Below are 27,201 nucleotides of genomic sequence, written 5' to 3' on the forward strand. Positions count from 1 at the left end.
ACCATGACAGAGGTTTGGAGCAGGCCCACCACTACTCCCACCATCTGAAGGGTCCCTGGGGTGCTGTGTCCTGGCCAGAGGCAACTGTTCTCCCCAAAATGTTCCTACCTTAAGGTCAGCCCATCTTTTCCGACCAGGGATAGAAATTAGCTCTACTGCTCATCCTTGTCTGAATTTCTGAACTGGTATTTGTCTTCTTCCTCCCAAATGCTTCCCCCCCCCATCCCACCCCAACCCCCTTTCTCTTTTTCCCATTTGCTCTCTCTCTCTCCCATCTTTTTTGCAGCTCAAGTAGCCTTTTTAGGTGGGTATCCTTCTGCTGCCTTTAGAATCTCTGAGCCTCTCTCTCGGGCCTCATATCTTTCTCTAGGCCTTGGACTTTGCCTTCAGTTATATGCACTTTAAATCCCATCAATAAAGGAAAAAAAAAAAGAAAAAAACTAACAACCTTTGTGGAAAACTAAATCTCTCCCGCTGCCTGTCTCTCTATCCACACCCAGTAGATTCTGCCACGCGTGCTCCCTCTGAATGGACCGCAGGGGTGGCCATCTTTGAAAAGGGAAGTTTGGGAGATACTGATATTTATGTAATCCTAGCTATTTGTAAAGCCTTTCTTTGCATGTTTTCTGAGGAAAACAAAAAAGGAAAGCCTCCCTCCTACCCCATCTACCTTCCCTCAGTTCTTCAGAAGAATCACAATAGTCCTGTCTTTTCTGGATTCTCCAGTGTCACAAGCACCCTATTTTGCCCTTAACAAAGATGGCTCCAAGGCGGTCGCTTGCTCAGTTGATTCACTCGTGTATCATGTGCCTGCTGGTTTGGCCTGTGCTGTTTCTGCTCTGTGCGCCCTGACTTCCCATGGTAGAGAAAGCCTTATTGGAGTTGGTGGTTATGATGGGAGGGGAAAGGGTGATCTTTTGGGACTCTTGATAAAAATGTTAAAGTTTGAATTTGCTAAGTCTTCCAGCCTCTTTCTGGAGAAATTATGCCAATAAACTCTCTGTTGGATATTAGTGCCTAGCTGGTGAAAACAAAACTGTGTCTGGGGCAAGTAGATGCTGGTTGGAATGTTGAATTAGCAGTAGCCCTTCCATCGTGGGGCGCTTGGAAAGCAAATCACGCGACAGGGAAAGTGTCCGCCCTGAGCATGAGCAATGGTTTAGGTATGTGCACTAATCTTCACTTTTGGGGGGCTGGAGTTTGGACAAGGCAAGGCATGTAGGATGAGCAAGGGGCAGATAGTGGAGGGAATATTCTGGCCTTTTACCTGGAGGAAGTCGCTTTTCTACACTGGGCCTCAGTTTCCCTAATCTAAATAGCAAGAGATTTAGTCTGGTATATCCCTAAAGCCCTTTCCTTTCTAAGACCCTTCAGTGTTTGGCTGGACACAGACACAGTGAGTCTCAAGTTACCCTGATTTCTAGAAAGAATCTGGCAAATTGGTCTTCCCTGCAATATGCTTAGAAACCTGGACGCTTCTGTAGCCAGAGCACCCTTTGGGAATGATGTAACACCACAGGATACTTTCACAAGCAGCACTGGTAGGGAAGGCTTGTTATAAATCACAGATCTATTCTTCACGGGGAAAAAAAGTTGCCCCAAGATACAATAAAATCACACTTAAGAATGCAGCAAGCATTTTAAAAACATATTTTTAAAAAACCTACCATCTTCTAATATAATAATACTCCCAATAAATCACAAAATATGAATTCCTCATAGCTAGTACTGTTTTTACACTCAGAATAGGAGCTTAAATGAAAAGTCTTAAAAACAGCTACGTTTTCACAAGTAAGCGTATAACAACTTCAAAACTGCTCCGCTTCTGGAAAGCCCACTCCTGTGTGTTCACATAGATTTAAAGGTGTGGATGGGCCCCGGAGATGAGGCTCAGGGAGACGAAGTGATCTGCTGGAGGTCACAGGGCCAGCTGGCCCCCAGGCAAAGCTAGAGCCCTTTCCCACCACGCCGTCTTGTCAGGGGGTAACAGACAGGGCTGTCACTGTTCACACTCTTCCCTAGTCACTCTGGAAGCTGCTGCCTTTCTCGAAATGAACAAGTGGATCTGAGATAGGAAGATAAGTAAAACCCAAAACCCACAGAGGCAGCAGTTCCCGATGTAATGGTAAATGACAAGATAACAGTGTCCATCGACAGACCGCACACAACAGCGTGAGAATAAGGGACAGGGCAGCTAGTGAGACAGCCTGCCAAGGACATCAGAAAATGCAGGATGGCAGCAGACTTCAGAGGATACCTTCTAAAGTAATAACCATGAATCCTCATACACCGGGTTTCTTGTAACAGGGTATCTATGTGTCATTTTACCCTACTTGGTGGTGGGGCCAGATGAGTTACCAAGAGGAGTTCCAACTTCCCCCAGCGTCAGGAGCACGACTACAAATCCCAGCTCCGGGGTAAGAAGGGTTACTTTGGATGTGATTCAGTCATTCAACAAATATTAGTTGAGTGCCAGGTACTAAGCTAGGCTCAGGGCATACAATGGTAAGTAGAGATGACATGGTTACTGTCCCCACACCGTCTTCCTCGAGCCAGATGGAAGAGCCCAGTGCATGGGATGAGAGTAGGACTTACAGGGGCTTTCTGAGAAATCTAGCTAAATTCTTGGGTTGCTACACCAGAAAGCGAGCTCTTTGCATTCGTTCACTCATTCAAATATTCATTCAGCAAGCACTCATTTGGAACCTCCTATGTGACAAGCACCGGGTCCCTTCCACGAGAAAAGTGACAAGGTCCAATGAGGGGGGTCACGTCTCTTGCCCCCCAAGATGCTTGTGTTGAAAGAAATACAAGGCTAAAAGATACAGAGGCCAGGCAGGTACTGACCCAACTCAGCGTTACCTGCCCCCAAATAACAGAGCCTCCCCAGCGGGCCAGGAATCCAGGCTTCTGAGCCAAGTGCCCCCAGTCCAGTACATTTGCTGGTCTGTGCTGAACTGGCCCCAGAGCCAGCCCCAAGCTAGCTGGGCACAGGATCACCATCCCTCTTTCTTCCAACTCCCCTTCCTCTGATGTCTGCAGGGGTTACACACTTGCCTTCCCCTTCTGAGCACAAATAATTCAGTCCTTTCTTTGTCCCTTAGCCCCGCTCAGGCTCCTGACATCATCTTGCCTTATACTGGACTTGAGTTTATAAAAAAATTGCAAATGGCTCCAGGGCTGACAAGTGGCACGGGCCTACAGGGGGTCTCACGAACAGAGGAGCTGTGCCCCATCTGGGGCGGCCCTGGCTCACTCTAGTAATAATAATAATACCATTTTTATTCTGCCCGAGAACACTCCTCTCTCCAGGAATGTACCCCTCAACATGAGAGGAATAGCCACGTTCAGTGAGCTTGACACGTCTGGGCCAGATCTAAGCTCTTTAGAAGTATCAGCCTGTGTAATCCTCACAACAGTCCCAAGAGGAAATTGCTGTAATGATCCCAGTTTTACAGAGAAGCTAAGTGGCTTGTCCGGCTCACACAGCTGGGACAAACAGGAAGGACTCCATCAGGGTGGTCTGGCCCCCAGCCTGAGCTCTTAACATGGATGCTTCCTTCCCATTGGGGGGCGGGGGGGGGGGGCTAGCCAGTGACACAAAAGCCACCATCTCTCTGTGCTGCCCCGGGGCAGGGGATGGGTTGGGGAGGAGGAAATGGAGTCCTTGAAGAGCCCAGGATCTATGACAGTCACCACAGAGTCACACTCCAGCTGCAAGAAGAGGTGGCAGCGTCCAGGCCGAGTCCCCTCACCAGCCGGCATGGCTGGCCTTAGCAAACGCGAAGCCATGAATCAGGCACGCGGCCTCTTCAAGCATCTACTCCGTTGCCAGCCCTGCTCTGGGGAGGTGCCATTCTGAGGGCCAAGAGTTTGATTATGTGTCACTCTGGCTGCTATGGCCCCCTCCCAGGGTCTGGGTATCACACCTTGACCAGCACCACTGAACTGTGACCCAAGCAGGAACTCCACTCCAGCCTCCCAGCAGGGCTGTCGGTTATCTCTCTGGGAGCCCCACAGAGGCAGAGGATGAACACTTCATTTTCTCAGGGAGCCAGCTGGGTTTTTCCAGCAGATTCCAGCGTGATACTCCACCCAGACTGTCAGCCCAGGAGACAAGCCAAGTCCCTCCCTTTCTCTCCCTCCCTGGGGTCAACCACATCTCTCTCCTTCACTGTGGCCAGAACCCCAGCCACATCCTGTCAGGCTGCTGTGGTGTCTCCTTAGCAACAGACACGTCCCAGAAGAGGAAGGAGGAGGCGAGACAGCACAGGCTGGTTAACGGCACGGATCACGCCAACCCCTCCTTCCGCAGCAGTCCTCTTAGGGCAACTATAGTTGAACAGCAAAGTAGTCGAAGGGTAGGCCATGAGAGGAAAATGAGAAACGAGAAGAGCTAAAAACCCTCCTCAAGGGAAGGAGCGAACGTACGGAACGCCTATCATATGCCCAGAACTTTACGTGGATGGCCCCAGGAATCCCCACCCCCGTGCTATGGGATAAAGGTTACTCATCTCTTTTATGGCCAAAGAAGCAAGACTCAGAAGGAACAAGTTCCCCAACGTCCATAGCTGATGAAGTGGCAAAAGCTGTGATTCAGACTGGCGACTGCCTGGCTCCCAAGCCTGTGTTCTGAAGCCTTCTGGGGAGCAACCCCCAGGTAACTGACACCTGGGCAAAGGATTTAACCAACTGTCACTTGGCATACGCTGGTTGGACACGTACTGCATGCTGGGCATTGCTCTGTGGCTTGGCCCATACGTCTGTGTACAACACTGCCGAAGATTCCTGAATGGCCTGGTGACATATGCAGGTGCTAAACGACATAAGAAGTAAAGAATATAGCGTGTCAGAGGTGTGAAGTCTATCGCGGTGGGGGCGGCAGCACGAAGGCACATCGAGAGCGCTGGGATGGAGGCAGAAGACCCTTTAAATTGGGTGGGGCGGGGGGGCGCTCTGGGAAAGAGGCATTTGAGCAGAAATGTAAAGTAGGTGTGCTGTCCTCCACACTCAGTTTTCTCATCTGTAAAATGGGGATAATACCTACCTCGCGGAGTCATTATATTAAACAAGATGATATAAAAACAGTTGACATGGTGCCTGGCACAAGTAAAGCCACAAATAAATTTAAAATGTTAATAATATTAATAAGTAGCAAAGGTCAGGATGGAGCCTGGGTCTATTCAATGCCAAAGCTCACACGGCTCCCAGCACGCCCTGCTGTGTGGCCCAGGTCTCCCAGGAGCCGCGATGTGGGAGATGTGGAGGACCCTGGCTGCCCTCGGGCAGCTGACAGCTTTGCAGGAAAAGACCTCAAGACTGAAAATAGCCCAAGGGAGCAGAGCAAACCTTCCTGGGGCCTGGGCTGTGGTGCTGTTCAGCTTAGCGCTCACGCAGCGCCATTCCCAGAGAGAATGATCATAAAATTAGGCAAAAAAAAAAAAAAAAGCTAGGAGACTGTGCCATTGACCAGGCTGCAGAAAGCACAGGTCCACCAGCAGCTGGTGACCTGGCCTGGGGATTGGGCCCTCCACCACCACAGAAGCCTACAGAGGGACCTGAGAAGTCATTTAGTCCTGCCCCCATCCTGTTCAGCTGTGAAAACTGAGGCCCAAAAGGAACAGTGACTTCCAGAGGACCACAGCCTAGCGGGGAATCTGACTCCCGCCTGGGGCTCCTCCTTGCTCACCCTGCCTCCTTCTCCAGAAAGCTCAAAGCATTTCATAAGTACAGTTGTATCAACAGTTTCTGAAATAGGAAGGGGGCGGGCAGAGCTTTTTCTTTCCATGGGGCTGACCCAGAATCAGAGTCAGCGTTAAGTGCCCAAGGAACCACGCTTGGCCCATGGAACCCCGCTGAAAAAGAGCTGAGTGGAAATACTAGGTGCACAGAGGGTCCTGCGCAGCTGAGAAGCGAGGCTGCAGCCAAGGTCAAGAACAGGGGACGAGGGTACGTACTCAGCCCCAGGAGGATTTACCCACCTTAAAATCGTGGTGTTCGTGGAGCACCGAGCAGGGGCTGAGTGGGGCTGGGATGCCTGCTTCCTGCTCCTTCCCTCCCCTCCTAGGACAGGTGGAGATCGTGAGCAGAGCCACGAGATCATGGCCAGGGCAACTGAAGCAGCCGCCCACGCAGGGGAGGGCCTAGGGTCGCCGCCCCTACCCTTTAACTGAGTTAGTCAGTGGCCACGTGCAGTTGAACCGTATCACTCAGCGGCCACCTACCTGTCTGCGTCTGCCTAAGCTGCTTCTCGGGTCATCTTGTGCCAGGGGCCAGAGGATTCCACATCTGTACATTCCTGTCCCTGCTGCCTGCCTCTTCTGCCAGCCCTCCTGGTGGGCTGCATTTCCCATTCACCTGACAGGCACGTGGGGCAGGGGGAGGGAGGTGGTGGAGACCACTAAGACGACCCGCGTCACCCCTTCCCAGGAAGTCCCTGCCCAGAACCTCCTGAGCCTGGCCTGCCTGCCAGAAGGGAAGTCTGGAGCCCGGAATACATGCTGTAGCGGGAGCTCACTGTCCTTCTTCATGGCCAGCCCCACAGCTGCCATGAAGGACCTATCACCCAGAATCATTTAATATACCCCTCTCTCCACCAAAAGATCGATTTAAGGCCTCACTGTCCTCCCTCCACCCCAGACCTGAGTGCAGAGCTCCTGGGGAAGGAGCAAAGCCCAGTCCCCTCCCCATCTGCCCATGGGGACCGTGGCAAAGGAACAAGCTTGGGCCCCAGGGAGGAAGGTAAACCCCATATATACCTTCACTGTGCTTTCAGGTCCCCTGGCTCAAGATTTACAGGCCTTGAAGGCAGACACGGAGAGGAAAGAGGGAAGAGAGGGGTCTCAAAGCCTCACCCCAACAAAGAATGTGTCTCGTGTGCCAGAATGCCATACTCTTTCTTAGAGAGCTGATGCAAAATTCCTATGGCCCTGCCTCCCTCCTTCCTTCCATCTATCCTTAAAACATTCTCTTCGCCCTGAGACTCTGGGATCGGATGGACTGAGGCCTGACTCCCAGACACCCCACCTACACGACCTGTTAGTGACCTAAAGCTGCTTCCTCTGAGCCTCAGTTTCTTCCTCCACAGAATGGAAAGCCTAAGAACTCACAGAGCTGCGGAGCTGAAGCATTCACAGTGCACAGTGCAGCAGCCAGCTGATGCAAAGCAGATATTATTCTAGAACCTGTCCCAGGCCCTCTAATCTCCTGCTTTCACTTCTAGCACTGCCTGATTTTACAACAATCCATAAGTCATTAACTGGGGTGATCTTAGACCTATAAGAATCCTTCCCAATGAGACACATCCATCACTCAAATGCAGAGTTCATCTGGGGACCGGGTTACACAGTATCTTTCCTTTGAAGAGCTCCGGCACTGTATTTAGATCTGCACTGGGGAGCACGGGGCTGCTCGGTACCCATCCATTCACCTGCCTCTCCAGGGTCTGTGAGCATCCATCTCAAGCCAGGCAGCCCTCTCGCTCACCTCTGAACCATCAGTCATCTCCCGGCACCCACCTTCTCTGTATGCATCCACTTGTCCGTCCGTCCATCCATCCACCCACCCACCCACGGTACTTCACTCCCTAGGGCCCCAGGCCCAGACTTTCCAGGAACCGTACTCAGCCCCGGAGGATTTACTCACCTTAAATCATGGTGTTCAGGGAGCACCAGGCAGGGACTGAGTGGGGTCAGGATGCACGCCAACTCTGCCCTCCCTCCCATCCCAGGACAGGTGGAGATCGTGAGCAGAGCCACGAGATCATGGCCAGGGCAACTCGAAGCAGCTGCCCAAGCAGGGGAGGGCCTAGGGTCGCTGCCCCTACCCTTTAATTGAGTTAGTGGCCACGTGCAGTTGAACCGTATCACTCAGTGGCCACCTACCTGTCTGCGTCTGCCTAAGCTGCTTCTCGGGTCACCTTGTGCCAGGGGCCAGAGGATTCCACATCTGTACATTCCTGTCCTTGCTGCCTGTCTCTTCCTGCCAGCCCTCCTGGTGGGCCGCATTTCCCATTCACCTGACACGTGTGGGGCAGGGGGAGGGAGGTGGTGGAGACCACTAAGACGAGACCCCCGTCCTCCCCCCACCCTCCACGAGTTGACCAAGGAACTGGGGACAGCGGGAAGAAGGCCATTGCCGTCCACAAGGTCCAGTAAGCTGTGTATAACATTTCCCCCTTCCGGGGCTTTGCTCAGACTGCTCTCAGGTAGTAGCTGGTCCCCAATCACTTTTCCATTACAGAAATCAATAACTTGAATTACTCCAAAATAACGAGCCCCATCATGCCTCTGCAAAGCTAATTTTTCTGTGTCCACATTTGCCCACGTGCTTCTCCCTGGGTCTAGAATCTGCCTGTAGGAGCCAATCCAGGTAGAACGGAGTCTTTTACCCTACTGTGACACACTGGCAGAATGAGAACAGGGTTTGGGCTCTGACACTTAGATTCGGGTCTTTACTTTGCCACTTACTAGCTGTGGGCGCTTGTCAAGCTACCTAACCACCTGGAACATCAGTTTCCTCATCTATAAAATAAGAATTCAAATATAACCACCCACCAGAGTGTTAGAGAACTAAATGGAATAATAATGTACATGAATGTTCCTGGCATATATTAGGGAATCAGCGAACCCTTGGATAAATATCTGTTTATTCTCTGCAAGAACCTGGAACCTGGCTATAAGTCTGTGTCACGAGGCCACTGTACAATGAGGTCCTGGTGTAACTTCAGCAATAACAATAATATTTTACTTTGGAGAAATAGATGACCATTTACAAAGACGCATTCTCATCGTGCTCTCATTTTGCAGATGACAGAGCTGGGACTCAAGGCAGCTAAGTGCATGACTCGGGGTCGGCAGGCTGTGGCAGCCCTCTGACTCCCTTCCCACTCCTCCACCTCCCCCACCGGCCCCAACTCAAAACCGCGAGTCCCGGTGCAGCTCCAGGATGCTGCCCGCTAGGTTCTGCCATCCGGCGGACGCTGACCCGACAAGCCCGTTAAACAGCCCCTTAGAGGAGGAGCGGGAGCTCGGCACGGTGTGCCCTGGGCGCTGCCAGGAGAATGAATCCTCCCAAAGTTGCCTGAGAGGGGTCGGGTGGAAACCTCAGAAGGCATTAGCGGACACCTATTTCCTGCCAGCACATTCTCAGCCAGTTTCTTGCTGACTCCTCAAAACAGCTGTTCTCAGTCTTTTCTTAGGGGTGGTCAATTACCCCTTGGTGAATCTGCCAAAAGCGCTTCTCCCAATAAAGGCACATCCCACACCTAAGTGCAGGGGGTGGGGTCGAGGCTCAGAGCTCCTGGGGTAAACCCAAGCAGTTTCAGGGAACTTCTCTTCTGGGCGCCCCACCCTCATCATATCAAACATTGTCAGAGGCATCCACAACTCTCCCTAAATTACACACACACACACACACACAGTTGAGTTGAACTATGGCTGACTGTTTGACAGTACTACATTTTGTAGACATGCAATGAAACATTAATTTCAGTTTTGTGTTTTCTTTTCCTATTTTGGAGCCAATAAACTTTTCTGGTAAATTTTATTGAAATGTACCATACATATAGAAAAATATACGAATCTTAAGTGTACAGCTCCAGGAGTTCTCACAAAGCGAGCGCACCTGTGTAACCAGCACGCTGCTGGGGAGACAGATCGTGAGCACCTGAAGTCTCCCCAGGCCCCCTCCGTTCACTACACCCCACCCCAGGGCAGCCGCTCTACCACCGTAGGTTCGTTTTGCCCATATTAGTAGTTATAAGTGGAGTCATCGCCTGCACTCATTTCATGTCTCGTTGCTTTTGTGTAATGATAAACTTTTATTTGGGTCTCAGACATTTTCAGAGGCCCATGAGAAGGCTCCTAGACTCTAGGTCGAAATCAGGGATGCTCGACCTCGTTTTCACACTAGACTCTCCAGGGAAACTAAAGAATCCTGATGTCCAGGCCACACTCCCAGAACAATGAAATCAGCATCTCTGGGGAAAGGACCACACATCAGCAGTTTCTCTTGCTCCCTGGGTAACATCGATTGCAGCCAAGGATGCGAGGCGCTGGTCTGAGCAATTTTGTCAAGTATTAGGACCCCTATTTTACAGCTGTGGAAGGAACCTGGGGCTCAAGGAGGCTCCACCACGGGCTACTCTTGTGAAGCCTGAACTCCAATTCAGGTCTCACTAGGAGCGCCATTTGCATTGCCGTCATCCTTGGTCAATAGTAAAGCCAAAATGAGGGGCCGGTGCCTCCTGCCGGTAACCTTCCTTACTGTAAGTCCTTCCAGAGCTGTGGAGAAGGGGGCCGGGGTTCCCAGGAGAAAGGCAGCACCCCGGGAGCTGGCCGTAGGGAGAGGCACCACCAACGGGACTCCATCTTTGCCCCACACCTCCTCTGAAAGCGGGTGGAAGTGGCTGCGTGGTTGGGGTTCCAGGAGCCTTTCCCAGGCCGCTTTGATTCCGGGGTGCAGTGCACGATTCTGCCACTCGGTGGCACAATGAGCTTCTGTAAACCCTGTGGTTTTCACACACCCCAAAGGAAGCTAGAGAGCAGAGCCTGACAGCAGTAGCGAAGGGAATGGCAGCCCAGAGCTGCCCCGGGGGCAGCTGACGGCCCGTTCCTGGCTGGCGAGGGGGATGCAGAGACGTGGCTGCAGCCGGACCCGCAGGAGAGAACACTCCCCGCTGTAACTGAGCTAGCAGAGGAAACCCAGGGAGAGAGAAGTCACGCCTCACCTGCTTCTCCCCACTCTGCCCTTCACCAAGCGGCCCCTGTGGGCCCCGCAGTTCTGTGAGGAGCGCAGCCCACCCCCACTCCCGTGATGCCTAGAGGTACCAGCCTGGCCTTGGAGGTACCAGGCACAGCTCCATGTCCTTACCTGGGAATCTGTCAAATCCTTACCGAGGATGGCTGAGGACCTCAAGTTTTGACAGGGTCCCTGAAGCTGGATTAATCATCTTCCACACAGTTGGGAGTCAGACTGCCTAGATTCAAAGCCAAGCGCTGCCACTTCCTAGTTGCGTAACTTTGGGCAAGTTATTTAACATCTGTGAGCCTCAGTCTCTTCATCTGTAAAATGGGAATAACAGTCCACACCATAGCGTTGTTGTGAGGACTGAATGATTAAGTAGGGTCTTAGCCTAGTGCCTGGCACACAGTAAGTGATGTTAGCTACTATTGTTTAATATTACGACTAATAACCTTACGTACAGGACAGACAGAACACCCCCTCAAGTTAAAGAACAGCCTCCATTGTGACCACACACACACACCCCAGGCTTGAGCCCAGGCAGTGGGTCCAGGCCTGCCCGTGGTTCAGGCAAAGGCCCAGCTGCCCCTTCAGAGCAGCAAGAAGTGTGGAAGCCACCCAGAGTCCCATTCAGCACCACCCAGAGGGGACCTCCCCCAAGCCCCCACCCTGAGGCCGGAGCCTTTGTCCCCACACTCTGGAGAGACCCTCTCTTTGTCCACAGACCTGAGTGTGTGACCCTAGCCACCCTGCAGCGTAAGGCAACTTCCATCAGGATGCCATCCCCATGGTGTCGGAGTGAGCACTGGCTCGGGAGAACCAGCTATGGGACCTGGGGCAAGTCATGGGACCGCTCTGGGCCTCCATTTGGCCTAGTTCAGATGATCTTTAAATCCCCTCCCAGCTCTAAGACAGGGTTTTACCAAAGTACCTGGCACACAATAAGTGCTCAGTAAATATTGTTTGATCCTGCTAGGTTCCAGTACTCACGTGCTTTTCCAGTCTTTAAAACTGACTCTGTGATCTGGCCCCTAACAGGGCCCAACCCAGGTTAAGAGCTCAAAAAATGGATATTTAATCAATCCATTACTTACTTTTGACTTGGCTCGCAGTCAGGCGGTTCCCTCCACCCAAGGCTGCAAATGCCCCCAGAAAGGCTCCAGATTAGAGGAGCCAGAATGTAGCCTCCCCGCTAGACGACAAGCTCCAAGAAGACAGGGTGGGTCCCGCCCATGTCGGGTTCACCGCTCCTTCAGGAACATACTCAGCTCCACCTCCTTGGCATGAGGCAGGTGGGCAGCTGAGCCTCCCCTCACTGTAGTCCTGGGGCACAGAACTGGCAGCCCATCACCATAGGGGAGAGAACCAGAGCAGAGCCTCAAGCTGGGCAAGTCCTTTTATTGGAAAAAGAAATAATAAAACCAAAGGCCACTGCATCACCTGTGCCCAACCATCCCACAGGAGAGGCACAGGTTAGACATAAGGCCCGGCCACACAGTGGGCCAGGGAGGGCACAGGCCAGGCCCAGGAGTCAGGGGGTTGCCATGGAGCTCACTGGGTCTCTGCTCTCTGTGGGGTATCCTTGGACGAGGACCCACCCACTTGGGCTCAGGGACCGGGCTGCCCTCTCCAGCTCCCTGGGTCGGCCCCTCCCACATACTGCTCTCTTGTCCAAAAGAAAACCAGGCCCCTCTTTGGTTCTAGAAAGTTACCTGCAGTGGCTGGTCTTTGAGATACCCTTTTCGCACCTCCTGCCACCTGAGGCAGGCAGCCACTTTCTGTCCCTCATCGGGGCACCAGGACAGGCCTGCTTCCTTTCCACTTGCCACCCTGGGCCTTGGCAGCCAGGGCCTCATTGGCTGGGTGCTTCTCTTCCCTTTCAAGAAAGGAGTTTGCCTTTTCCCCTGCAGGTTGCCAGCTCCTTTGAACATCCAAGAAAGCCTTGCTTACGCAGCCTTAGAGAGCGCCAGAGCCTGGGTGGGCTGAATATGCAGCGTGTGTAGCCCTGTTGCCTTGTCATGGGGGGAGGGGTGGTTGGGGAGAGGGACACAGAAGGCCCCAGAAGGTTGGCCCTGCTCTCCTAGACTCCCAACTTCTCTTTTGCTAGAACGTACACAGTAGAATCAGGAAGGTATGTGGGGAGAACTTTGCAGGTGGGGGAGAGACCAGGAAGAAGAGCCAAGCTGGCAGCCCCAGGCAAGGGGCAAGGAGCTTTAGGACATTTATTAACAAAGGGACAGGCTGGACCCATGCAGGGAAGCAGCCACAGACCATTACATACAAAGATAAGACAGGATGCAGAGAGGGGTGGTCATTGGCCTGGCAACCAAGGGGAACAGACAAGTGCACTGCCACACACACACATGCACTCACACACACACTCACACAAGTGCACTCGCACACATGCATTCACGTGCGCTCAGGCACATGCCCGCACAGCCACACGTGCATCCGTGCACACAGTGCTCTCACATATATGCACTCACACATGTGCCTTCATGCACACACACTCATTCTCTCGTACACACAAGTTCTAATCTCGAGAAGCTGGCTCCAGTCCTTGAGGTTCACCCCCCCCAAAGCTACATGTCTCCATGAAGCATTTCTCTAGACCTCCATATAACCTCCCAGAGCCCCAGGCTGTGTGCCCCACAACCGGCGCCCGGTGTCCTGCAAAATCTCGGGTGTTGGATGTTTCTTGGCAAGGCCAATATGGCCTCCAGGCTTTCAATGGAGGAAGGGGAAGCCATGAGTCTAGAAGGGGTCAGGAGGGGACTGAGTGGCTCCCATCTCCCCAGACCTCCAATCCGGTGGAGGCAGGTTCACAGACAGGCAGAGCCCCTGCAGTGGCACCAGAAAGAGCAGACACTGGAAGACAGCCATGGGGAGCAGGACCCTTGGGGGGAGGGGGAAGTCCTGCTGGATGTGGGATTTGGGCTGAGGAATCATGCAGAATGGGAATTCTCTCTGGGACCTGTGTCCCCCGTCCGGGGTGCTGGGGGAGGAGCGGCAGAAAAAAGGGCTGTCCCAATCTTGTTGCCCACCCCGCCCCAGCCTTCCCCTAGAAGATCTGGCTGCGGTGACCCGACCTGGCCCCTGTGGAAAGTGCCAGGTCAGGAAATGGGCCGTCCTGCCAGGGGCGAAGGGCAGGAGTGCGGGAGGGGGCGCGGGGAGACGGACCCCGCAAGGACACCGGGCCAGTCACCCTCCCACCCACCCCCGGGAGCAGCGGGGGCCCAGAGAATGACTCAGAAGCGGGTGCTCTGGTAGCGCAGCCGCCGCAGGTCTGAAAGGCCCTCAGTCCGGCCATACACCTCCCTGCAGGGACTCTCGGCCAGTCACCGGGCCCCCGCCCCGCCGCCCCCGCCGCTGCTGCCGCTGCCCGAGCTGCTGCCGCTGCTGGAGCTGCCGCTGCTGCACCGGTCCTCGTAGATGGAGATCTCGATCTGCGGCAGCGTTAAGGACGGACCCCCGGCCAGCTGCCGAGAAGGGGCGGACGGACCAGCGAACGGAGGCCAGCAGGGGAGCGGGAGGCCAGCCGGGGCCGCTGCCCAGACGACGAGGACGCGAGGCTTGCAGCAGTAGACACTAGACCCCGGCCCGCCGCGCTCGTGCGCGCACGCACTCTGTGCACGTACACAACGATCCGGAGGGCCGAGCTCGGCGCAGGCGCACACCGGATCAGATGCTCCCACTCTACGGGGTGTAGTTACCAAACCCCAGGACGGGTGGTGTCACTGCTAGGGCAGTGGGAGGACTTCAATGTACTGCTTTCAAATCCTGACTCGCCTGCTCTTGAGCCATGTGGCCTTAGACCGGTCATTTAACGTGTTACCCAGTAACGATTGCATATGTAAAATGGTGGTAATCCTAGAATCTCGGGGTTGTCTGGGGACCGACTGAAATCACGCATGGAAAGCAGTAAGCACAATGCCCGCTACTTAGGAAAGGCTCAGTAAAAAGAAGCCCCTCTCACAGGGCTTTGTAAACAGAAAATCCCAGTATTTGTGTTTTCTTTACTCTTTTCCTCTCCGTTTTCTAGCAAAATTTATTTTTTAACAATTTTACTCTCGTTGCTAATGACTGCAGGCGGGATGTGTGCACACACTTTTCCAGGTGACCAGCCGCCCATCAAGACTTCATTTCCTGATCTGTGAAAGGGGGCCGGCAGGACGCCCACACAGGAGTCCGTGAGACTGTAGACATGTGAACCGATGGGAGATGCGCATATTCCCTGAGGCACAACACAGACTCATAGCTAAGTGTGGGCCTGGGCTCCAGTCCTGGCTCTGATGTCCACCAGCTGGGTGGCCCTGAGCCAGTGACTGTACTTCAGTGTGCTCGTGGACAAGGGGATAGTAAGAGTCACCCACCTTTAGGGGTATGACAAGAATTGCATAGTTTCAAAGCAGTTAATATGAGACCTGGCATGTGTTAAGCAGTGAATAAATGCAGCTGGATAAAAGCAAACCCTGAAATTCACAAACGGCATTAATAACTTATGGTGGGGGAGGGGAGTGGGTGACCTGTGATGTGCAGAATCCTTGGAAATCCCTGAGCAGAGGCCCCTAGGGTGGTCCCTATTTCTTGGTAGCCTCACCAGGGACCCTACAGGTTGGCAGCTCTGTGCCCTTACACAGAACAGCCAGGAAGGATACAACCCTCATCCCGCGCTCCACCGGGTCCGTGAGCAGGAGGCCTCGAGGGGCAAAGATCTTCTCATTCTGCTCCTGGATGTAGCGGGAGATCTTCTTGAGAACCTGCAAGGAGAGGGGCCGGTTGAGGATGAGGGCGCAGCAGGGGGGCCCTGGGGGAGGGCACACAGGGCAGTCAGGAAGGGAGCCACCTTCTCGTAGTGGGTCTCCATGCAGAGGAAGATGAAGTAGGCCGTGGCACAGGCCAGGCAGCCCTCCAGGTAGGAGCTGCCCCCAATCTTCTCGGCCTCCGCGTAGAAGCCGTTGAGGGTCTTCACAGTCTCTTCAAAGAGCTGCCGCTCAATCTGGAGGGAGAGAGGGACAGGCAACCACGTTGAGATCAGCCTCTCTGGACTGTGGACAGTCACAGGTGGGAGGGAGGGTGGCAGTGGTAGGGCCACGCTGGTGGGGGGAGATGCCCACAGGCAAGACCAAAGAAGCTGCTGGTGCCTGTGGAGCACTGGACTGAGTCAGGAGACCTGGGGGCAAGTCCAGACTTGATCATCAACTAGCTGCACAGCCTTTGGCTAATGACTTAACTACTCTAGCCTCAGTTTCCACATCTGTAAAATGGGAATAAGAATGGCTACTTGGCCTCCCTTGGAAGCTGGAAACTCCCACCATATTGTAGATGTGAACATTTTCTGCAGGGGATCAGGCAGGAATTCTAGTGACTTCGTCACACACACACACCCCCCCCCGCATTTTGATTGCTGTGAAAGCACCCAGGGCCTAATTGGTAGGGGCTCCCCATGTTTGAATGGGACTCCAACTTCATAAGACTGATTGTGTAAGACCTCAGGAGTGTCTCTCCAGGAGGGGGCACTAACCTCAAGGCGCTAACCTAAGAGGTCATGAAGAACACAACAGCCTCGTGTGTGCACAACTGTCCTGCCTGCATCCATAATCATAATAGCTAATACTTATTAAGCACTTTCTATGCCTTCTATTCTTAAAGGCACTTTCAGATACCAATGTAACATTGTGTGTCAACTATACTTCAATTAAAAAATAATAAGATTTTTATAAATTCATCTGGCAACTATAGATTAAATTAAGCAATTGCTGGGGTGCCTGGGTGGCTCAGTCAGTTAAGCATCTGACTTCAGCTCAGGTCATAATCTCAGGGTCCTGGAACGGAGCCCCATGTCAGGCTCTGTGCTCAGCAGGGAGTCTGCTTCTCGGGCTCCCTCTGCCCCTCCCGCCGCCTCTGCCCCTCCCACTGCCTCTGCCCCTCCCACTCTCCTTCTGCCCCTCCCCCTATCTCTGGCCCTCCCCCTCTCCCTCCCCCTGCTCGTGCTCTCTCTCTCTCCTAGGTAAATAAATGAAATCTTTAAAAAATTATCAGTTGCTTCATCTGAAAAAAAGCTTTGCAAAGTCTAATCTTTTTTAAAAATTTAATAAAAGTAACGAAATAAATAGCACACTTTCATGCATTTTTTCACTGTCAGCAGATGGAAGCTCTGCTCTGTGGTCCAGGCCACCATCATCTCTGGCCTCCTCACTGGTCTCTCTGCCCCCAGCCCTGCCAAGGGAGCCTGCTAAAGTCGGAGCAGGTCACAGCTCTGAAGGAGAGCTTCCAAAGCCTTCTCATCTCTCTCCAAGTAAAATCCAAGAAGTCCTTACAACGTCCGCTAGGCCCTACAGTGTCTGGCCCTACGTCCCCTTAGCCTGCCTCCTACTCTCCTGCTCACTCAGGCCCCACTCCAGCCACACTGACTGCCCTGCTGCTTCCTGAAAATGCCCAAGTCCTTTGCACCCGTGCCCTTGGAGGCAACACTCTTTCCCCAGACTCCCCCACCCCAGGCTCAGGTCTCACCTTATCTCACAGACCTCCCCAGCCACTCACCTCTCCCCAGCTCTCCCAGCCCCGTGACCTGCCCCCTAATTTTTCTAGTATTGGTCACCCCCGGAGCTACTACATATTTACTTGCTATTTTATTCGTCATACCGTCTAACAGAAAATAGACTCCAAGACTTCACTTCTAGATCCCCAGTGGCTCATACAGAGTAGTTGCTCAGTAAATACTTGCTGAGTGAACTTGTCCAAGGTTACACAGCTCTGACCTGAGTCTGTGCTCTTCAAAACATAACCCTACACTAGACTGGAAGGTCATGCTCCAAATTCAACAGGTGTCAAAGTGTCTATAGCCTCATTTTTTACATTCCTCGGAGCACCCCCTTCCCCACTCACCACGACAGGATCAGAACTGTCCCTCACATAGGTTAGGGACTTTCCACGCCCATCTAGGACAAAAGGTCTCCCCAAGAATAGTCAGAAGCTTTGGGATTCCCAGTCACTGTCCCTGCACAGATCTGGAGTAAACACTAAGAGAACTTTATGCTCTATCCCAAGAGTCACCATGCCCCAAAGGACAGGCATGTCATTTGATGAGATGAGGAGATTCCATAGCTCCCTAAAAGCTGGTTAGGGATCGGATTAGCAAAAGGCAGCCCTGCCCCGCCTTCCCAAACCCATTCGATGGGCCTGGGCTGCTGAATGGAAGAGTCAGGGTCTGCCGTCGCCCTCGAGAGCACGACTACGATCCCAGGCCAGTTCTACAGAGGCATGGGACCCGGGCACACACACGCCCCGGAACCAGAAGCAAAAGTTGGCAGCAGGAGCTGATGCTTGCAAGGGGCTGGTGGCCCATGAGATACCCAGGTAGCTGAGTCTGGAGGCAGAGCCCTTGGCTGATGACCTGGGCATCAGGATTTTTTTAAAGCTCTGCAGCTAGGGCCAAGAACTGCTAAAGAGCAGACATGGCTGACGCTGCTGCCATCGCAGGACTAAGGAATCCGCTTTTGTTTAATAAGCTCTCCACGTGACTCTCCAGTGCTGCTGACGTTTGGGGGCTGCTGAACTAGGAAATCTGAGGCCTTTCCAGCTCTAACTTTCCATGCGGGGACAGCAGGACAATGTCAGGGACATGGTTTAATTCTTCCATGCAAAGTGATGGAACAAGTGATGTGACACATATTAGTTTTATCGTGGAAAAAAAAATACGTTTGATTAAGTCCTTGATTCCATCATGGTCTGTGTTCCAAGAAAAAAAAAAGCCATCCTCACCCGGCTGTCCAGCTCTGGGGGGAATTTGGTCTGGAACTGACAGATGGTCCCATCGCTGTAGTCTCTCTGGATAAAGACCTTGGTGGCCAGCGAGGCACTTCGCCGCAGCTCCTGCAGATTGTGGACCTGCGGAGGCATACGGGAGATATACACTCAAGGGGACCATCCATCGAGGTTTGTCTAAGACTGAGGAGGTGTCAGGATGTGGTTCTTACAGCACCAAAACCAAGAAAGTTCCGAGCAAACCAGGATGTTAGCCACCCTACCAGTGCTCCAGCAAGGCCATGGGGAAGCAGGACTGTGGAGCTTACCAGACAAGATATCTCAAGCTATCCCAGAAAGATCTAGAAAAAGCCTGAAGCAGAGCCAAAGCTGAGCCAAAAGGGGAGGTTCTGGAACCATCAACAGAGCCAGAAACAAATTTTAACAAGAGGAAAAGAATTCCTGGTGGCTGGCTCAGATCCTTCTCTCTCTCTCTCTCCCTTCCTCCCTCCCTCCCTTCCCCTCTCCTCCACCTCCCCCCCCTTCTTTTTCTTCTCTGTCTCTCTCTCACACACAGAACATTTCACACTTTTGTTCACTTAGCAAATATCAAATATTCACAACTTATCCAGCCTCATGCCTGGGGAACCCAGCACTGAAGAAGACTGAGCTCTCAGACCCCAGAAGTGGGGTTGACAGCAGAGTTGGGGAGGGAAGCATGTAGGCCAGAGGAGGACCTGATATGCACACCACCTTGGAGGGAGATTCAGGTTCAGGCCAAGTTAAAGCCCAGGTCAGAGAGCACCAGGGATAGCGTTCCCATCCAGGACCTCCTACCACAGGAAAGAAGGGGCCCCCAGATGCCCAAACTTCCCCAGAGAAAATTACAGATAAAGTGGGCTGAAGCTAGAAATCAAAGAAACACCTTGCCCTGGTAAGAAGGAGTGGGGCAACTCTGTCCCTTGCCCATACCTGCAGACTTGACATTGACACAGACTCTACCATTTGAGGGGGGTGGGCTCAATTCCGCAGAAGGACAGGGCCTCTTTCTTCCACTTCCAGCCTTAGCCACCCACATTTGAAACTAGCATTCCACTGGGTGAAATATGCCAAACATTGAAACCACGTGGAGACCAAGCCCCAGGGGCAGAGTGAACACACAGCCAGTTCATCCTGTGTAATTAAGGTGAATCCATTCAGTCATTCCTTTCATTTATTGAGTCCCTACTACTGCCAGGCTCTGGGGATGCTGGGCAAAAGACAGTCTGTGAGCTCCAGGGAGGAAGACAAGTAAATATATAATAAATTAGCCTGTGATAAATGCTTCAGAGAAGTAACATCTTACCCAGAAACGCTTACTCAGAAAAGACTCCTGAGGTCTGTGTTGAGTCATAAGGGAAGGCCAGGACTTGCCAGTGGTAGGGGGCAGGCAGTAGGTGAGGAGAGGACGTAAAAGCAGCCCAGACAGAGGGAGAAGCTTCTGCAAAGGAGCAAAGATGGCAGAGAACCTTGTCTACTCCAGTGGCTACAGGCAGATTTCAGCAAGACGGGAGTTGGTTTGTGGATTAGGTAAGAGCAGGGGGATGACAGTATAGAGGACAGTGCAATCACAGAGAGCTGGGGGGGGGGGCTCTACTAGAGGGGAGGGTGCAGGATGGAAGACATCTAAACTTGCTTAAAAGCTGGGGGTAGAGGGGTGCCTGGGTAACTCAGTCAGTTAAGCATCCAACTCTTGATTTTGGCTCAAGTCATGATCTCAAGATTGTGAGATCGAGCCTCATGTTGAGCTCCACACTCAGCAGGGAGTCTGCTTAAGATTCTCTCTCCCTCTGCCCCTCCCTACACCATGCTCACAGGTGCTCTCGCTCCCGCTCTCTCGCTGGTGCTCTCTCTCACATGTGCATGAGCTCTAAAATAAATAAATCTTTTTTTTTTTTTAAGCTGGGGGAAAGAATAAGTAACGAGAGAAAGGTAAGAGCAGTTAATTGGTAGATCAAGGTTCTGAAAAAGGGAGAATCAAAGACTTCCCTAAATCCAGACAACCCTTGCTCTTCATAAGAGAAGTGGTCCCCGGAGTATTGGGACTGAATTAGAGATTGTGTAGGTGCTCCTCTCATCTTAATAGTCCTTGATTCCTCCAATCAAGGTTTTTAATTGAGAAAGCCCCCTTGACATCCACTAGGATCCAATGATAACTTTGAAAAACAAAGAAAGCTTTGGTGATATAAGTACATTATTCACTAATGTGTCTGCTCTGTCTGGTTAAGATTTCTTTTTCTTTTTCTTTTTCTTTTTCTTTTTCTTTTTCTTTTTCTTTTTCTTTTTCCCAAGGAAAAGGGCTGTGGCCTTCCTCCACCCTTCTAAAACCAACTGACATGAGCCAGTGGATCTTGAGGATGGATTCCCCTAGCCCCAGAGGGATCATTCAGGCAGCTCTGTGTGGGTTGCATGGGAATTGGGGATGACTGGGGTAAGAGGTGGGTGAAGGGAGGCACGATCTTTGTAGTGGTCCAGGGAAACACAAAAGTAGGTCTAAACCAAGGGAAGTGCTAGTAAAAATGGAAAGAAAGGGAGAAGGAAGGAAAAAAAAAAACAGTTCTTCGGCCATTCTGATATGGACTCAGCTTCTTTCCCCCAACAGCCTCCTTTGTCTATGCCTGAGTGCACACATGCACTGTGTGCTACCATGAAGGGATGTGTCTCTAGTGACTGGCTAGCTGTTGACCACAGCCCTTCTTCTTCCTCCTCCGTATACAGTTACATTAATCCCCAACCTGCCTTGCAATTAGTTGTGGCCATATGACTGAATGGAATGTGAGTGGAATGTATAGGCTTGGCTCACAATGACTAGCCACTCCTCTGTAATCTTTCCCTTTCCACAGAAACCAAAGAAGCCATATGTTGAAGATGATGGAAAGACAAGTTGGAAAGAGTCTGGGTCCCTGAATCAGCCTGGAGGAGATCCACCTGCTGGTCAGAATCACTTGTCTGGGACTTTACTGAGCAGTAAATAAACTTCTAGTTTATTATTCCATTAACATTTTAGGCTGCTATCTTCCATAGTATAGTCCCATGTCCTCTTGGCTTTGATCCATGGGTTCTCAAGTAGCCAGAATAGGAGGGGTCAACACCCTTTCCAACCCCAAAAATCCTGAGCCTTAGAACACTGCCTGAGTCACGAGGGATCTGCTTCCCTCCCTGTAGGGTACTTGTGGAGTCCTGAGGGGTTGCTAGAAGATGGTATCAGACACACTGTATACTCCAGAGCCTTCATCGCCCAGATCTATGTAAAGCACAATATAACAGATTCATCTGTAGCTGGTGAAGGGTGGATTTAAGTCAAGGCAGTATGTCCTGGCTCTCTCTGTCCATGGTGGCTCAGTTGTGAAGTGCCAAAAGGCCCTGATGGAAAGAAGGCCCACTGACCCAGGAGAAGGAGATGTGGGTGCTAGTCTGGGCCACCTGACACTGGGCCTCCATTTTTTCAACTAGAAACTGAGAAGTGGGAACAACATAATCACTTAAAGCCCCTTCCGGCCCTGACATTCAAGAGGCTTTCTCAGGGATTACAAACGCAAACGTTTATAGGGACTAAGCATGTAAGTGGGCCGGGTGAGGGCTGTGGCTGATCAGAGAACTCATGCCCTGTCTCAGGCCGATCATGGCCATGTGAGAACGTGAGCCCAGGATGCTGCGCTTCTGACATCTCAAGAGAAGCCACAAATCCAGAGTTCATTAATACCAAATATCCTGATTTTTTTATGTTTCCAATAAATTTTTACATTTGTAAGCATGAAGCAGACCAAATAAGGCACAGCTGTGAATGAGATTTACTCTTAGAACAGCCAGCTGAGAACCTCTGAATGAAGAATCCCATCACTGGGGCCCTTGGGCCAGAGCTAGAGCTAGGCTCCAGGCACTTGCCAGCTACTTAGCTTTTAGGAAGCAAGTGGAGGTTTTCAGGAGAGATCCATGATGCTCTGAAATCCCCTAAGAGGATCCCAGCATATGCACACACCTTGCTACGAGGCCACAGCTTCTGTGTCTCCCCTAGGCAGGTCCCCCAGGGTTTCTTCAATGACCCTGACACCTGGGCTTCTTGTCTACTTTGTACCTTCCTCAACTCTGTCCTCTCTCCCGCCACTGTCCCCAGGCCTGCCAGCAGCTGAGTAAGGACAGGACCAAGAGGCATTTCATGGGGAAGAAAGAGAACATCAGTGGTGATATATCTGCTGGCACCAATTTTTGAACTTCGGTAGGACAGGGATAGGGAGGCTGCCTGAAGAGTGGGGTCACGGCCCTGACTGAGCCAACCTGGTAGAGGTGGGGAGGAGCAAGCACCTGAGTTCAGAAGAGTACTCCCAGTCCCAATCTGCCCAAGACAAACAGGAGGCCCCATCTGGCCCATATCTCTATCCTCATTAAAAACCAGCCAATTCCAGAGAATGCATTTGAGGCTCAACTCAAGAATCAGCAGATTCAGCTAATGAACCAACACCATGCTCCCGGGCTGGGGTGTGGAGGAGGAGGGAGGATCATGAGTCACAAGCAGCCAAGTCAGACCTCAGGATGGAAACCCAGGTGTAGGGCCTCCCTTCTTCTAAGCCTACACCAGGGCCAAGCCCAACCTGCTGTCTGCTGGTTGTTAATTCCAGGCCTCAGAGACCAAACCTCCAAATGCCTTGCTTGGATAATGCTACTTGGGTGCATTTAAAAACTCTTAGAAACCAAACTCCACCACTCGAAGAAGCCCTTCCCCGCCAGGCATTTCCCAGTTGTCCTTGTCCATCTGGACAGTTTCCCAGGGTGGACCCTGCTCCCAGTGACACACATTCAAAAAGGTTTGCTGCTCAGGAAATGGCTCATTACCGTTGTCCAAATGAGGTCAGTGTATCACTCAGGAGGCCTCATCCCTCCTCTGAGTTCCTCACACACACTCCTCCCCTAATGCTAACTCCTCAACAGAAATTAGGAAGCAGAAAAGAGCCAGTTTCCATGCCTTCCACACAGGGATCCAGGGACATCCAATCTTTCTCAATGTCTCTCTCTCCCCCTCTCCCTCTCTCTCCTTCCCCCTCTGTCTTCCTGACACTCCCTCTCCTTCTCTCCTAGCCCCTCCTCCCTCTCCCTTTCTCTCCCTCTGTTCCTCTCCTCTTCACCTCTCAAAACACCTTCTGCTGGAACTGAGGACTTCCCATTCAGAATCCTAAGGGAATGGCCAAGAAGTTTGGCATGAGGTATTCCTTCTCCCAACAGGCTTTTCCTGGTAATCTTAACTCAGTCCGAACAGTAAAAACAGCCTGGGGAGAATGACTCACTCCACAGCCCAGATAATGTGTACATTCTGTGCCTTGGCAGAGCTAAGGCTTCCTCCCTCAGTACTGGCAGCAGGGTCCACCCAAGGCCAAATTGGGAGATGGGTAATGTTTGTCCTTTGCTCTCCATCCCTTCTGGGCATTCCTCTGTCCCTCTGCCCTCAAGCCGACCCAGCCAGGCTGAACAGGGAGTCTGAGTCCTTCTGCATCCTTTCCAACACAGCCTCATGTCACCGCCCCTAGCACCCAACTCTCTGTTGAGCAACACTGTTGGCTAACGGATATACCTGGATGCAGCAGGAAAAAAACACTGACCAGGGAGGCAGAAGACTCGAGCTCTAGTCCTTGCCCTGCCCCTCTTGAGCCATATTTTCTTGAATAACTCTCACATTCCAGTTGCATCATCTGTAAAATGGGATAATGATGCCTTACTTGGCTTCTTCACAGGGATCAGGCAGGCCCTTGAGCCTTGGCTAGCTCAGCTGTTAATTGGGGATAGTAACACCATCCTTGCCCACTTCACAGGGTTGCTCTAAAGCTCAAAGGAGATCACACATGTGATAGTGCTTTGTACACAGGAAAATGCTACATTCACAGAGGCATTATGAGCAGAACCTCTCCCTGGGGAGAGTCATGCATGCCTAACAGCAGCCTCCTAGAAACACTGCCTCAACCTAGAGATGTGAGCCTGCTGGTTGGCATTTGTGTACCACAACAGACCTGAAATGGAGATATCATGAGACAGATGGGCCTCCTGGAATCTGGCAGAACACATCGCAGATGTGGCTGCCTTCTCTGCCCACACTGCTGGCCCAGCTATGCCCAGGTGGCTGAAGTTGTCCCTTCCTGCCGAACACCAGCAGCCTTTGCTATAGCCTGGCAGCCCTATCTGGAAGGTGACCATATCCTTGGCTGTTTCTCCTTTGTTCTTCCTGCTCTTCTCAGTAACTTTGGCACTTTCCAAGCTTTCTAATTATTTATTTATTTTGCATTCCTCTACCCTAAAAACCGAGCTCCATGGGCCTGCTTAGGGCTTGCCCCTCACAAGGTCCTGGGTGGCAGAGGGGTGAGCTCTCCTACCTAATCCTGTGCCTTGTCACAAAGCCAAACAGCACTAAGCAACTGCACCTTGTTCTGTGGTGGCCACAACAGCAGAATTGCAACAAGAACACTTGGTATTGATGTCACGCCGCTCACCACGATGCCCTGAGGCAATGCACAGAATCATTTAAAAGCTTGTGCTGTCCCCCTGGCCTGTGTTCCAGCTGGGTTAGAAATGGGGAAACACCACAAAAGAAGTCAACATCAGACCTGGAGAGGCCCTGGTGCCCTGGGTTCCACTCCAAAAATCCACAGGAAGAAACTTTCAGCTCTGCTGCTAACATGCTGTGCATGGAATCGGTCCCCCCCTTCTCCATGTGCTGGCTTTATCGCTTACACAGTGGGAATATAAAGAGCTCCATTTCCCACATGAAATGAGGGACTACAGGAGGAAATTCCTGATCCCGTAAGCACTGCACCAAGATTCTGCCCTCAGCCAACAGGTCCCTTGGTTCAGCTTTCAAGTCCCTTAAAGGTGACACACCTATCAGCACACCCTGAAGAAGAAGACAGCTCCTCCTATCAGACACGGGAAATGCAGACACCCTGGTACAAGAAACTTGAATGGGATGAAAAAGCAAGAGAGCATGATATGCGAAAGTGGAGACTGGTGCAGGCAGCTCATTAAAACCAACCGTTTGGGGTTTTGGCCTGAGGATTCTTTGTCCACTCCCTCCCCACGAAGGAAATGTGGAGGTAGGTCTGTCATCTCTTAGCCAGGCTTTTGGGTTCAAAAGCTGGATGGCTACGCTGCATAGCAACAGCAACCAGCTGCCTTCCCTCCCCTAAAACAGGGACAAGCTCACCTCCAACCCTCTAGGGAAGTAGTTTTAGGACTAGCAGTCCAGAGTAAGGGGAAACCCCAGCTGGGTCCCTGGAGCAAACCTGGTGCCAGTGCCAACAAGTGGCGTGGGCAGCTTCGGCACTCAGATGGGTAAGATCGCCAGGGGTGAGATGAGTTCTCAGAAGCCCCTCTCTTCCACCCTGCCATTCCACTCCCCACCCCTTCCCGCAGTATGAGATCTGGAAAACCACCCCATCCTACCCTACCCCACCCCACCCCCTCACCGCACCCCACCCCACCCCCCTTCTTCCTTTCCCGCCCAGTCCGCCCCTAGCGGGGATGTGTTCCCGCACCAGTCAGCCACTGCCTGCGGGCCGGGTGCTCACCCCCTACCTCTGTGGCCATGTTCCAGGGGCGCTGACCGCTCTGAGCCTGCTGCGAGGCTGGTGGCTGGGGGCTGTTCGCGGTGCTGACTCTGGGAGCAGGTGGGCTGGCAGCGAAGAGAAGGGGCCCGGGGCACTGTCCACGGTACTGATGAAGACGCCGCGGGCCCGGGAGCCGGTGGGTTGGTGGGCCAGCGGGCGCCTAGGTACTGGAGACGGCGGCTGTGCTGTCCGCGGTGCTGATGCGGGCGCCGGGCCGGGGAGGCGAGGCCGCGCCCGAGGCTCTTCACCACCCGATCACCGGCTGCCGCTGCTCCTGCAACCAACGGCCGGGTTTATCTTTGACAGCGGCAGCGGGGGTGGGGGCGGACGGGGGAGGAGGGGCCAGGCGCCTCCACGGACCGGGAGGGGGAAACGCGGCCCCCAGACTCCGGCGCCCGCCCGCCGGAGAGGAGCCCCGCCCGCGGCCAGAGGCTTTGCTCCCGCCCGGCCGGGAGGCCCCGCCTCTCCTGCCCGCCCTTCCCCCTAGTAAGAGCGCCAGGAGCTCTGCGCTCGCTACCGCGGCCTCCTGAGACTTCCAGACCCGGAGAAGAGAGAGGCAGGATGGTTCTGGGGCAAGACACTCTCGCTGGAGGAGGCTGACAGTCCTCCACGCGTTCGCAGGCCCCCAGGTGCGGCCTCTTTACCTTTCCAGTACCCCTCCCCCAACCCATCCTCCACTGTGGCCCAGGCTTCCTCTACGGTATTTTTTCTGTTCTTTCTCCCCCGTTCCTTCTCTGTTCCCTCCTCCCCAGACTTGCATGGGCATTCCCTCCTCTCCTCGTCTCTTCTTTCCACTGCTTTGAACCCTGTTAGCTAGAGGAGAATGCTGCAGACCGCAGAGAATCATTTCCTTTCTTTAAATACGTGCCTGCATTTCATCCCCAGAGAAACCCTGGGGGTCCCTTCTTTCAGGGAGCTCAGAATTTAAGCCAGTCTCAGAGCCACTGCTCTTCCTGACCCTGGCCCTACCCCTACTCTTCCCTCTCCCCCAGCGTTTACATATACACCACCACCACCGCTCAAAAAACACAGGCAGATGGTGCCAAACTTGTTTACCCAGGATGTCAGGTCTGGCCCTGGCGCTGCC

General features: G+C 52.7%; 2 protein-coding genes across 3 annotated transcripts in view; one reads left to right on the top strand and one right to left on the bottom strand.

Moving 5' to 3' along the window:
- The window catches only part of CRTAC1 (cartilage acidic protein 1), a 157,758-nt gene extending 135,969 nt beyond the window's left edge, over positions 1-21,789 (top strand). The window contains exon 15 of one of the 2 annotated variants that reach the window (XM_040624246.1): positions 21,372-21,789. In XM_040624246.1, coding sequence (XP_040480180.1) covers positions 21,372-21,394 — 23 coding nt within the window. In that variant the 3' untranslated portion in view covers positions 21,395-21,789. Of the gene's footprint in view, positions 1-286; positions 1,009-21,371 lie in introns of those variants that run through there. The other variant, XM_040624245.1, reaches the window with a different exon arrangement.
- Positions 14,050-26,364, bottom strand: GOLGA7B (golgin A7 family member B). The gene is made up of 5 exons (XM_040624247.1): positions 26,083-26,364; positions 18,508-18,633; positions 15,590-15,742; positions 15,402-15,503; positions 14,050-14,189 (listed from the first exon to the last, which is right to left on the bottom strand). Exons 1-5 carry the CDS (start codon positions 26,092-26,094, stop codon positions 14,082-14,084), a joined length of 501 nt encoding a protein of 166 aa, XP_040480181.1. The 5' UTR covers positions 26,095-26,364; the 3' UTR covers positions 14,050-14,081.
- Between the last annotated feature and the right edge of the window lie 837 nt (positions 26,365-27,201).

The sequence above is a fragment of the Ursus maritimus genome, unplaced genomic scaffold (genome assembly GCF_017311325.1).
Source record: "Ursus maritimus isolate PB19 unplaced genomic scaffold, ASM1731132v1 scaffold_7, whole genome shotgun sequence".
In the NCBI taxonomy this organism is placed as follows: Eukaryota; Metazoa; Chordata; class Mammalia; order Carnivora; family Ursidae; genus Ursus; species Ursus maritimus.

Bases quoted from the DNA above. Each gene is read 5' to 3' on its own strand.
- GOLGA7B (XM_040624247.1), bottom strand. The intron at 15,504-15,589 runs GTGGCTCCCTTC...CTCTCCTTGCAG, and splicing joins TGGAGACCCACTACGAGAAG to GTTCTCAAGAAGATCTCCCG. The intron at 14,190-15,401 runs GTATCCTTCCTG...ACGCTGCCGCAG, and splicing joins TGGAGCGCGGGATGAGGGTT to ATCGAGATCTCCATCTACGA.